This window comes from Danio rerio, chromosome 12 (assembly GCF_052040795.2).
Source record: "Danio rerio strain M-AB ecotype USA chromosome 12, GRCz13ab, whole genome shotgun sequence".
NCBI lineage: Eukaryota > Metazoa > Chordata > Actinopteri > Cypriniformes > Danionidae > Danio > Danio rerio.
Window position 1 is genome coordinate 25,211,253 of NC_141032.1, and position 14,200 is coordinate 25,225,452.

Genomic DNA, 14,200 nt, shown 5'->3' on the forward strand with positions numbered 1-14,200 from the left:
TCCATTTTCTCCCATTGATAATTGCATTTAGGCATGGGCCGGTATAAGACTTTGACGGTATGATAACCTTATATTAAAATATTACGGTTTGACGGTTTTGTGATTACTGCTCTAAAATATATTCTTTATAAATGTCTGGGTAAAAAACTAAAACTTTTCCCCCTTTGAACACAGTATATTTTCATATACTGAAGAAGAATCATTGACTTCTGCTTTCTTCATTTGTTTCAAAAACTCAGATTTCTTCACCATTTAAAATGGCATCTTTGGATAACTTTTCTGCTGGAGATACTGTTGTCCTAAAAAAACTAGTAATTATTAAATCTTACACGTACCTTACGCAATAGCATAAAATTTTGGTGGTTTAAAACCTAGACATTTCCAAACAGCGGTATACCTTGAAAATGGTCATTGTCCCATGCCTAATTGCACTAGTTTTGTATATCTTGAATACCTATATATATATATATATATATATATATATATATATATATATATATATATATATATATAATCAAATCAGAATAACCTAATCAGATATGAGATCATACACTATTAGTCTCCAATTCACCTCAACCTTATTAACTGCCATGCTGTTGTTTTAGCTTGTTTTTATTATTTACATTTAAAGGATCAAGTCATTTAAAAATGAAAATCTAATCTCACTCAAGTAGCTATAAACCTGTGAATTTATTTCTTCTGTTGAACAATTAAACAACCATTGTCATCTGTTGTAGAAACCAAAAATACGATACGTTTTTATCCAGCATTCAACTCAAACTCAAACAGCTTTGAAAGAGGTAGAGAATGAGTAAACAATGGAAAAATGTTTGTTTTGGGAGAGCTATACCTTTAAAATATTTGTCATAAAATGTCAAACATAAAAATAATGCATTTATAATGGTTCTAGGGTTCAGATAGGGTCTGATCCCATGTCTAATCAGTGCTCAGATTCTGGACTCGGCATTCCGTCTGTGTCTCTTTACAGCCAGTTGATAATTAATGAACCACTTAGGAAAGGTAACTAATTATTCCAATATGGGACATGTCTCAAATATCTTAGTCTGCCTGAAGCTTCCCCCTGTTTAGATGATTTTGGATATTCTTTGTAGTCCTTCCTGTTGCCAGAGAGGAAAAGTGTGTGTGTGTAAGTATCTTTTGACAGGAACTTGGATTGTGTGTGCGATGAGAAGGGTGGAGAGAGTCTGGAGTGTGTCACACACTGGCCAGCTCAGCATCCCAACCTGTTTAGCTAGATAATGGGTGAGATCCACAAAACCTGCTCAAACATTTCAGCAAATAGCCTTGATGGAAATTTCAGCTCAGAGCACTGGTCTTTGCCAGTCCCTGAGAAATAGGAGAAAAGAAACTGTAATGGGACAGAGAGAGAGAGGTGCTTGATTTATAATAGTTCCCTTTATAGTGCACATTATGATATGATGTGAAAGTGATTCTTCAGCAATTCTTTGTTCATTAGTAGCCTATTACATTTATATAATAGCTCAAACGTGCTACAAGTGAGGAAATGCATCTTCATCAGCTCAGACCTACGGATTCTATCTGTTAGTTTTGCTGTCAGTGCTAAAATATGTATATGTTTAAATATATTAGCTAAACTTTTATAAATGTATGTGGCCAATCCAGATTTACCTATTGGAAAGATGGAAAAGATAAAATGATCTGGCAAACTGGCTAATGCTAGTGTGTGGGCACTGGATATGGCCACAAAAAAAAGTTTGGACAATGAATTTGCATTTTGTGTTGAAAATTTCAAGACCTTTGAGCAGTGGTGTAAGGCTTTTCTCAGGAATCATACCTTTGTTGGTAGGTATGCACTTGAATATTTTTTATGTTGTATCTGTACTTTTTTATGGAGGCTGTAGAATAGGTAATAATTTTACTGTAAATAACATTCAGTTTTGGGCACAGATTGACAGTCTAGCTTAAAAGACTTTTGCTTGTCAGTTACTTGGTCAACTACATCTTGAATCTAAGTCAATGACAGTGAAACATTTCTCTTTTTTAAAAATGTATTTTATTTATTTATTTATTTTTTTGGCAAATGTGTGGAAATATGTTTCAGGGTCACTGTATATAGTATGTGTTTGTAAGAGTGTATTAAATAAATGACACTTTTGTTTGCAGTAGAACCACACAACTAAGAATTAAAGCATCATGATTTTAATTCAAAGACTCACACACTCTGATTCATAATTCAATCAAAACAGCTAGCCTTTGTCTATTAAAACTTACCAAGTACAGCACCGTCCCAGCAAACATGCCAATCTGATGGAGACTCAGAGAGAGAGCAGATGACATAAAAGATTCAGTACTGGGTCATTTTAAGCCTGTTAAGGATAGGCTGCACGGTGGCACAATGGGTAGCACGTTCGCCTCACAGTCTCATGCCTTCACCTCACTGGTTCGAGCCTTGGCTGGGTCAGCTGGCGTTTCTGTGTGAAGTTTTCATGTTCTCCCCCGCGTTCGCGTGGGTTTCCTCTGGGTGCTCCGGTTTCCCCCACAAGTACAAAGACATGTGCAATAGGTGAATTGGGTAAGCTAAATTGTTCGTTGTATGTGTGTATATGGACGTTTCCCAGTGATGAGTTGCAGCTGGAAGGGCATCTGCTGCGTAAAACATGTGCTTTATAAGTTGGCGAATCATTCCGCTCTGGCTACCCCAAATTAATAAAGGGACTAAGCCATAAAGAAAATGAATGAATGAATGTTAACAATATTCAAACGATCACAGAAATACTGGGGTAGCCGTTTATAATTGAGATGTTGTGATATAATAAAAAAATTAAAATAAAAATTCAATTAAAAAAGTATTAATTACATCAGTGTACTAGTAGGTGACAGAAAGTAGCTGTTAAAATGTTTTTTGTTATTGATTCATTTGTGAAAAGATTTGTTCTAAAACGCTGAAGCTAAGCCTTAGTTAAAAATAATTTGCATTAAACATTTTAATTAGACTACAATAAATATTCTGAAAAAATGTGTGCCTGTTGATTGAAGATGTAACTTTATGTGTCAAAATGTCAGCCCAGGCTAATTGGAAATGCATGCTTCAGCCTATTTTTTCAAAATGTAAAATCCCTTCCTCCAGGAGCCTTTTTTTGCACATATCTAATGACAAATCCACCAGAGGGCGCTGTCTATATGTTTGAATATCTGAAATTTGTTACTTAGGGTAAGTTTTATTATACATTTTTGATATATGTCCTACTTGTACATGTCCATGAGAAGGCAGGGCTTGTTGAACAGATTACCCAATGCAAGGGTTAGGGGTGGGGTTTGGCAACACACCCTTCACAGCAAGAAGGTCGCTGGTTTGAGCCTCGGCTGGGTCAGTTGGCATGTCTGTGTGTAATTTGCATGTTCTGCCTGTGTTGGCATGGCTTTCCTCCGGGTGCTCCGGTTTCCCCCACAACTCCAAAGACATGCACTATAGGTGAATTGGGCAAGCTAAATATTGACCGTACTGTATGTGTGTGGATGCTTCCCAGTGATGGGTTGCAGCTGGAAGGGTATCCACTGCATAAAACATGTGCTGGATAAGCTGGCGATTCATTCCACTGTGGAGACCCCGGATTAATAAAGGGACTAAGCCGAAAAGAAAATGAATATCCCAGTAATTATATGTGTGAAAAGAAAGAAAAGTTGTTGCTGTCATACCCTGTAGTGTCAATTTTACCTAGAAACTTTGAACAAATTAATGTATGTTGAAGTCCATTTTTCACAAAAAAACTGCATTTCCATTTCATTTTGGGCATTTCTAATGAGCATGTATCAAAATCATGTTTTGTAGTTTACACAGACACAAACAAATACAGTGGTCCCTCACTATAATGCAGTTCACCTTTCATGGCCTCGCAGCTTCACTGATTTTTTTAGAGCAATTTGACATGGATTTTTTATTTTATTTTTTTTACAGCATATTGTGTTCTGCGTCCTGATTGGCTGTGGACCTTGTCAATGAATCTCCTACATGTCTCCTGTACAGTACAGAATGCGTTCAGCTTGCTAAATTAACATAAATCGCTGATTGCTGGCAGTGTGAGTTCTAAAAAGGTGCAAAAGAGTTGTAACAGCAAGACCATTATCAAGGGGGTGGAAAAACCAGATGCACACAACGCCATACATTTTATAATTGTAAACATAGGTTTATTTCAGCATATGCACAACGGCGCCACAAGTTGGCGGTCATCCCAGGACACTGTTCACATTTCTGCCATGCCATCTGAATAATTTGGATCTTTGGTTATATTCTGTATTACTGGACTTTTTTTTCTACGAAAGTTTAAACATTTTAGGAGTGTTTAAACAAGAGAGAAAATGTTAATGCCTGTCTGAGAAAAGTGTATTAAGTGTGTAGTGAGAGGTTTTACAGCCTTAAAACATCTATAATAATTATGAAAAATAAACCAGACTACTTTGCTGATTTCTCCTATCGTGGGTTATTTTTAGAAATTAATATTTTCGGGAATAATCAGAAATGTTTGCAGCCGGAAGTTAACGAGAATTATTTCTATTATTTATTAAATTTCCCATTTATTGTATGTTATTAACATCTACCCCCTCCTTAACTCTAAACCCAACCGTCACAGTACTTCAAAAATATTAATTATTGTTATAAAGTGTCATAAAAAAATGCTGCTATATTAATGTGCATATCGCACTTCTGGCCGGCTGCATATCCAATCTAGACTTTACCTAACGAAGGATCACTGTAGTCGCATGCCTGCTTTTGAGTAATGCTCCTGGCCATTAGATTGCCCCCTGGGGGCTGGCTAAGTCATAAAGTGCGCCTCCTCCATCTTAATGAACGAGATTTGAGCCCAAATAAAAAAATTAATTACACTTGCAATAAATTGTCCCGAAAGATGGTTTTGGTCAACTAAGGCACTGGTTATCATGCTGATATAGGTGCAGATCTTCATTTTTTTTTAAACAGTATGTTTTTAGCCAGTAATTGAATACTATAAAAACGGGTCTCTGGCCCTCTGGCTCCATCTGGTAGTCCCTTCCGCGCATGCCCAGGCTCCAATTTCAGCAGTCTTTTGCGACATTTTTTGCCCGTCATGAGGCGTTTTGCCTTCAAAGCGTTCAATGGGAAAAGGCGCTATTGCGTCGTCCATATTTTTTACAGCCATTGGCTCAAGCTTGGTGAACTCTGACCTGCCAAATCGCATCATGTGATGGCATGAGACCAATAGATGATCAAAATGTGACCAATCTGTACAGAAATTTAAAATATTTTATCAACGTCTAATCATATTGTTTGTCCTACCTCTTTTCACAGAGATGTACGACTTAAATGGCTTAAATGAACAGCCAAATTGGATAAAAAGCATGCGCAGGTATTTGACAACCAAAACCAATTTTTTTTGGTTGTCATAGCCATCAAGTGTCCTGGCATGCAGAATGCTGTATTTTATTGATCTTTGTGAATGAAAAACCGCAAAACATTTAAAAAAATGCAAGTCAAAAAAAAAAAAAAGAAATCTGCTTTTAAGTTGATCATTGTCATGCAAATGTACATTTAATACAGCAGAGGCGTGACTGATTATTTGTTCAGCTAAATGATGAGCGCAGCTTCACGACACTGTGCTGCACACAGTAAACACCACAGTCATCGCTGCATGCCCATTCCCAGCATTTGTTCAGGATTAAACCCTTAAGGAAAGACAAGATCACACAGACCTCCGTTCTCATCATCCATTTCCAGCTCTGTTTGTGCTGTGTGGTGTCTTTGTATTTACTGGGCTGAAACCAGCGTGAAGGCAAACAAGGTCTCTCCCTTTGGCAAAGTTAGCAGGACCGCTTTCAAAAAAGATGCGAAGGCTAAAAACCAAAAGGAAAAAAAAAGAAGCTTGTCATTTGAACTTGGGTCAAACCGCAGAGACAAATTAGCCAAATTTAATTCGTCTGCCTCGATGCTGTGTGAATTATTCAGCGCTAAAACATTTCTGTTTGGAATTTCTTCATTTAAAACTCACAAAAAGATCATGTTTATTCATAAACAAGAAAGTTAAGCCTCAAATGGATTCCCTGTGTTGAAATGTTTGCATTTATATCACCGATCAGAAAGATTCAGAAGGATTCTGCAGAGCTTTAAACTTTAATAATGATGAAATGCAAAGCAACATCATATCATCAAAATGTTTTATTTAACGTTCCGTTGAAGTAAACAAGGTTCCTGATGTAAAAACTGAACATTAAAAGAAAATTAGAGAATAAATGAGATATTATGCATTCCTTCATTGGATAAACATCCAGTCTCTACAATAAAAAAAAGAATATAACTTAACAATAAAAAACAGACTATTATTACTCGTTTCTTTTTACAGTCTTTAATCATTTCAAAGGTTCTAAAATGTGCACAAAATAACTTTGTCTGTCAGCGTCCTTTTGAACACAGTTAGTGAAACTCGGGTAACTTTCTCATCTCTTTGTTCACCGTAAAGGCCAAAAGACATTCACATGTGATTCAAGAGGGAAAACAAAGGGAAAGGAGATTTCAAAAGCAGATCAGATCATACATTTCCCCATTTTTAATAGAAAATTTACCAAATAAAATGTGCTACAGTGCTCTGCTGAGCAGAAAAGCAGGGGCATAGTGCTAACTGATATTAAAAATGGGATTGGGTGCAGTCAGATAAGTGCATACTGCTTTTTCAATAAGTCTCTTTGGCCTTTCCTTTAAACAGACATACTTGCTTATTACGACACTCAAAATTGCTCTTTTAATTCTGTAAATGGAGTAAAACTCGACTCTACTGTAAATAACACTGCATCCAACATAGTTTCTTTCCATTCCTTCAACACAACCAAAGGCAAAAACCGCAAAACAAACAAAATGAGATTGCTCACTGAATCTGAGATGTGGTAATACTGCTATACTTTTTATCTTTGTGTGTGTGTGTGCGCGCGTGTGTGTGTGCGCGTGTGTGCGTGCGTGCGTGGGTGCATGTGTGTGTGTGTGTGTGTGTGTGTTTTAAAATGGAAGTATCTTTTGTACTTTTTGTAAACAACAATTCGAGAGTAATTCTGTCCAGCTGAGAGGGAAAAAAGGGGGATAAAACATGACTGGCTAAATTATTTTCTGCTTCCACTGAAGTACGTTGTTCTGAAAAAAGATGGCAACACGTTGGCTTTTAAGCAATAATACCAACTTCATAAATATCCCTTTGGGTCCCAGTCCTCGTCTCAAAACAGATACAGGAAAAAAAAACAAAAAACCTTGAAGTCTGTTTCTATCTTTCTCACTGTGTCTGAGAAACGTGGGCAAACGAGAGGAAGCAGAGTTTGAACTTATCTCTCAGCTCACGGCTATTGTTGGCAGGTGACAGTTGAAGTTTTCAAATTTTGGAGACAAAACACTGTTGTAGTCACAGCCAGAGGAGATATCAAGACAAAACATGCACAAATGGCCTTATGTGGACGATGATGATTGGATCTGAAGGTCATCGGCGGTGAGAGAAGAGTGTGTATTATACACGCGTATACACACACACACACTCCTTTGTCATTTCATCCAACTGTACATTCTCATTCATCTCTCCTTCGAGACGCATCAAGGCACTTTGGTGCGATACAATACAAATTTCTGATTAATATCAAAATAAGTTAACATTGCAAAAGTGTCTCGTTCAGAAATACTGCTGTTTCGTCAACACTTATCCAAAAGGAGAAAAAGAAATGCACACATTGGTGAACTAAACAAGTGCTGCATTTCAGGGCACTTCATTGTACTTATAATAACAAACCAGTACCACAAAGTAATGTAGAATATTCCAAAAGTAGAGGAGCGGGGTCTTCTGTCACTGTGTGTGCGCGCATTAGTATTTGTGGAGGAGAGGCACTTTAACAGTCTTGATCTCGGCTATATGTGAGGATTTCTGGATGATGCAGCTGGTGGTGGTGCCAGCGGTGGCCGTGCCTTTAGGCTGAGCCAGGTTAGTGAGAGCCATGGCAGCGTTGATCTCCCTCCAGTACGTCTCATCTTTCCTCTGTCCCTTCTCCTTCTGCAGACTCCTGTTGACATATCAAACGCCTGTTACTTAAACAAACTGACAGCTTTTTACAAGCTAAACATTTAAGCATACTTAACTGCACTAATGAGAAAGTGTGAGCTTAGAGTTTCTTAAGTGACCCCACCCCACAATTGTCTATATCACACAGTTTCAAGATGAGCAATTTCTGCTTTTAAATTTTGAGTTCATACTGTAGGACTTTTTAGTTAACATGATGTGCCATTTTAATTTTTCCTCAATTTTTCAAAGTTATCCGGAAATTCTGACTTTGTCTACAGATATCACAAAATGTTATTATTGGCTACAATCATCAAGTAAACCAAACTTTCATTTTGTGTATGTTACACCAATTAAAGTTAAAAGTAACACTTGACTGAGGTAATTGATGTGTATGCTAGTTCCAGTCATACGCACCTGTCACATTTATTTGATCCATGCTCCACAGTCTCTGTAAACACAAACACAGAACAAAGCCAGTGTCAATAACAAAACACACAGAGGCAAAGGAAGACAGTAAGTAAACATTCAGAGTTCTTGTTTATGTGTAGATCTGCGCTACTTTTGAGAATGGAGGAAGACGCTTCACTAACTGAGACTGCAGAAGCTTGTTTCCGTTTACTCCATTGAGAATAGTGGAATCATCCCAGATGCTTGGCACAGTGCTATTTGTTAAATACAGAGGTCAGCAACACACTTAAGGCTAATTACTTAATGGTAATCACCAGTTCCTCTACCACACACACACACGCACAGTCACACACACAAGTACTGAAAGATTATACTATATGTGTCTAATCAAAAATCATATTAAGATGTGGATTTAGAGGGTAGTTAAATTACCCCACACATTTGGAGTTTCACTTTTAAAGGGGTGGTAAATAGAAAAACACAGACATTCTGGATTTAGACACCAATAAAATAACAGAATAACCTCTGTAAATGTTAAAAATAATTTGTGTCCCAATGAGAAGCAGTTACCATCTAAATAATGTTTAAGCAATTTATCTTTGTTTATAATGTCTTTGAATCTTGTATTTAGATGTCAGCATTTTATGTGGAAGTATTTTTCCTGAAAAAAACTCAAACGTTTCTGACAGGCTAAAAAAAAAAAAATTGATTGACAACGATTGGCACCAATCTGTCTGACACCAATTTGATGGATGATGAAAGGATCTTATTTTGTTCAAGAAATGTTTTGGAATGATACATTTCAAAAACGTATTAATACATGAGATTGTATCTTAAACAAGAAATTAAAAATTCTTAGTAATCTGACATATATTTTCAAAGTTACAAGTAATTTAATGATCTAAGCAGAAAGCATGGCGCAAAAGCATTAAGGGCATGTCCGAATCCCATTTTGCTATTGTAAGGATTGAAAAATACACTCTGCACCCCTGCGCATGGTCTAACAGGGTTGTGCTTATTCTCTTAATGAGTTATAGGAGTATTTTAAGCATAACGTGCATTAAACCAATCAGAGTCTCATCTCCCATTCCTATTAGAAGTCATTTGCGTCATGCCATTGCGCATTTGCTATTTACATGGCGGAATTTGTACGTGGAAAACTAACGCTTCACTAGAGAGAAAACAGACCATCTGCAGCATGAGGATAAAGAATAAGCCTTCTCCATTCGGCCTCCACACATTTTATTCTTATGCCCAATATGGTGATGCATACATCTCCAAAACCTGACAGGTGGACTAAACTTGTTCTTAATAAAACAAATATAAATATGCATATAATTAATAATACTGCTAATAATATTAACATTGTACAAATGCAAATTGTCATGAATAAACAACAACAACAAAAAAGCCCCCCAGTAATGGCATGGGGTTAGTTTTTTATATTTCCGTAGAAAATTATATATATATTTTGTAAAATTTTAATCCTTAATTTTTTTCGTATGTAAAGATATTTGTGTATTGCTGTACATCATGTGTGTATTAAGCAATGTGTAATCGTTTGGACCCACAGAGGAGCATAACTAACGCGCTCTTATTACGCTAGATGTATGATAGGGTCCATAATCAATAAAATCTTTGTTAACGAACCGTTATGTATTTTTAAAAAGTGTTTACAAATACTCTAATCACTGCTAGTTGATCTGCAGTTGCTAATATAGCTGTGGTAAAAAAAAAGCAGTCAAAAAAACAATTTTGCATAAATTCTGAGATGCAAACGAAATGTATCACTATTCTCGCTTGAATCGATTCTGAGCTTAGTTCTTAACAGCAGATGGCACAGTATGCTTTGCATCCAGTTCCTCACAAATACAAAAAATCTTTACACTTGAATTTTTACACTTGAATCTAAAAGAATTAGTAATAAAGATAAGAAACCTTAAAGCAAATAACAAAATTATTTATTGTGAGCTTTGTTTGTTTATTTTATTCATGACATACAAGCTAATATACACGACTCAGCCGTATGCACTTGCTAGTGAACATTTGAGTGTACCAAGTTAAAAACTAGCCTAAATCACAATCTGCTGTTAAAAAGCTCAGAATTGATTTAAAAACAATAGAGATGTATTTTGAAAATCTCTAAATTGATGCAGAATTGATTTCTCTATTCCATTGATTTCTTTATTCTATGTTTTTTTCACTACAGCTTTAGTTGAAAAGTCCCTTTAGTCAACAGAATGTCTAAATGGAGACCAAAATAAAAATAGATGCCAAAATAAAAATATTAATGAAGTACTTTATACCTCTGTACACTTCCTTTCTCTGAATATTCACACCTTGCACTGCAATACTGTAAAATGATTGCGCAGAGATATCTGATATTACACCAGGCCGATCTCTTACTGGACATGACAGTTATGGTTTAACATGTCTCACACTTTCATCTAGGATGAATTTTACAGACGTTGAATCATTCTCTAAATCCAGATCCATGATGTCGTTTGTCCAGCGAGTTAAACCTCATGACTTTACTCCGGATGTCTCGGCTCTCTCCCCGGAGGCAGCGTTTTGCATGCGTTCACCTCATCCTATCCTAAACCTTGCACTCACACACAGCCCTTGGATCCAGAACGGACACTGGAGCGCTGCCCGGACACCTGCAGGGCCAAACAGCACCTAATCATCCCCAACGGCTCGTCTGAGCCTGTGCTAAACTTGTTTTTCCTTAAAAACCATTCACATGTGCGCTGAATGGCAACTGGGTGTTGAGGAAAGGCCAGCAGTGGGCCAGTAGCGCCTGAGGCTAATTGAGAAATATCCTGTTGTGCTCTGTGTGTTCTGTAATAGTTTTACACGGCTGAGAACGAGCGTGTTAGTCAGAATAACTCGATACTCACAGATGTGTTTGGGGCCCAATTAAATGAACCGGAGTGTGGGATTGCAAAACAAGTAGTTCATGTGAAGATGGAGTGATTAGAGAGCCTCCACTGGGAAATCTGGCCTTAATTCGTACAGTCTGAGTTAGATTTTTCTCAATATCTGCCTAAGTGATCCCATAATGTTCCTGTCACGATTTGTAATGTCTTTCCCTTTCTTTCACTGTACTTTTGGGTTAATGGATTAACTCTACTGGCTATGAGAGTTTTATTGTATTTAATCTTGACCGAGCAGGTGCTGTTGCAGGGTTATATACAGGAATATGCTGCTGTGAGCATGTGAGATGTGCTGCTGCGGTTGCATGAATGGGCGCCAATAATTATGTAGCAGATCAGGTGAAGTGGCAGGAGGAAGAGGCTTTCAGATAAGCCTGTGTTGCTGGACCATTCATAGCAAACACTGTACCAACTAGTCTTGCATTATATACTGGTACTAAAAAAGCATTGCAATATTCTGCTGTTGAAAACAGTTTTATTTCTTATTTAATAAGTAGCCTCGGTAAGCAACTGCAATTCTTGTGCTGACTGACCCAAAACTGAAGCATGTTAACAGAAAGTGCCTCAAAGATAGAATGTGATTGCCAATTTCACTTTCATTACTGCCTTGTTGCAATAAAACACACAAAATTAAGTCCAAATGGACATCTTGATGAATATCCTTGCAAATACAGTTGGAAAGCCTTTTGAATGTAAACACTTTAAATACATTCAACTAGGGCTTGACATTCACACCTGCCAAACTGCCAATGCTGGTAGATTTCAGCTGTGATGGGTTAGACAGCCACTCCCACTAGCCGGTTGAAAATAATTTTTAAACTGCCAGTGCTGGCTCGTCACTAAAAATGACAATTTTAGATCATTGATGTTTGTAAATATCTGTGCAAATGTGATCTAAGAATTGAGAAGCAGCACGACTAACAAAAAAACTGTTCACACAAACAAAAGAAAACAGGTGAATACAGAATGAGAGAATGATCAGGTGCATAGTGAGACACAGGCGTGCTTCACTCATTGATGAGAGCTTAAGTGTGCTCCCGTTTCCTTGTGCAAAGCAACTGTGCCTAGAAACGCAACTGGTGCGATTGATTCTCTTTGAGATAGACATGGAAAAAAACATTGCTCGAGCAAGCAGCAATGTAAGCAGCAGTGGCCACTTTTGCTTTAACCATTGTTTGAAGCGATTATTAAGATAAGATTTGTAAAGTCATAAAGTTCCCTATAACTCAAAACAGCAACCACTAGTCTCTCTTCAAATGTCTCTGTAGTCGTCTTGACAACACAAACACTGCTGTCACCTCAACGGAAACTCCACCTCACCTCATTTGATTAGATAATAAAAAAGATGCGACTGATGTAGTGGGAATTTTTCAAGACTTTTTTTAACTGTAAGTGCACTGCACACAATGACAAAAACGTGAGGTACAGCAGGCGGGTAAAATACGAGGCGCAAATCATTAAAAAGAAAGAGGCTTCTCTCAATGCAAAAAGCGCATTCGGTGTAATCGGACCCTATCTCTCCATATTGGGACCTTTAGCCTGGACAGACTACTGTGCATAGTTTTAGATACATGAAAACTTTTTTTAAAATGTCAATAGTTTTTTTAAGGACATTTTTGTTGGATGAAAAGTGTACTGTAAACAGCTATATTTAGCTTGTTTTCATACATTATTAAAAATTTGTAGCAAGGAAATAATTAGTTTGGTTGTGGCCAGAGAAAAATTTGGTAAATCCTTGGTGTTAAGCCCTGAAAAGTCATGTGAAATAAAACTAATTTCACTGCAACACTAAAACCACAGACCATTTGCTCATGAACATTGAGCAAGGTCATACACAACACGCACAACAAATTAAAAGAACAAGGAGAGATGTGGACATAACACAAAATATAAATCAAGTCATTTTAGCATGCCAAATTGAAATATATTTTCCCAACAGCACAATTATGGCTTGTGAAAATGGCGAGTGGCTAGTAACATTGGAAAACTACCAGTAAGCACAGTGGTTGTTGATCAAAACAGTTAATGTCAAGCCCTGCATTCAACCATTCAGATAGTGTCATTATTGCGGGTCTGCACAGCTCTTAAAGTGACTATCGTATTGACCCACTGGCATGTGATAAGTCATAATAGATCATAGGTCATGTATTATTCAGTTTGTTTTCTGCTGTTTTTTTTTTTTGTGTTGTGGTGTCAGTACATTATCTGTATTGTGATATACTGACAAGGTAAGTCATTATTTTTTTGTATCGTGGCAACACTACCCAGCAAGCATTTTTTGCTTTTAAAATATGTCTAATAGATGTCTAATAGACATCTAAATATAGTCATCTTGGCTAAAACGAGGCTATATTTGGGCTGTCAGTGAAAATCTAATAGACGTCTAAGAATAGGGCAAAACTACACTAGTCATCAAATAAACAGAAATGAATGACTACATAAAAAATCTGTCTGTTTGACGACTAGTCTAGTTTTGGACTATTCTTAGATGTCTATTAGATTTTCAATGACAGTCAAAGTTTAGCCTTGTTTTAGCCAAGATGACTATGTTTAGATGTCTATTAGACATCTATTAAACACAAAATCATTTAGTGGGTAATACCAACTTTTAAAATATTGGGAAGCCAGCTCATTGACAGCAGAATGAATCTGTCTGGTCTGAATCTGATTTCTCTCAGTGTCAGCAGGTTCACTCTGCTGATGTTTTTTAGGCACATGTGGTGTACAGTATGTAGCCTTGTATCCATTTTCTCTTTTTGTATCTCTCTGTATGCTTCTCTGTTCTCTGTTGTAGATAAGCTCCTGCTCTCTGAGGCT

General features: G+C 37.0%; 1 protein-coding gene across 1 annotated transcript in view; it reads right to left on the reverse strand.

Annotated features, from left to right (window-relative positions):
* Nucleotides 1-6,156: 6,156 nt before the first annotated feature.
* Nucleotides 6,157-14,200, reverse strand: part of mkxa (mohawk homeobox a) — a 47,496-nt gene continuing 39,452 nt past the window's right edge. Inside the window, 2 exon segments of the mRNA NM_001098733.2 lie at nucleotides 6,157-8,040; nucleotides 8,454-8,487. Of these exon segments, the coding sequence (NP_001092203.2) occupies nucleotides 7,845-8,040; nucleotides 8,454-8,487 (230 nt within the window). The 3' untranslated portion in view covers nucleotides 6,157-7,844.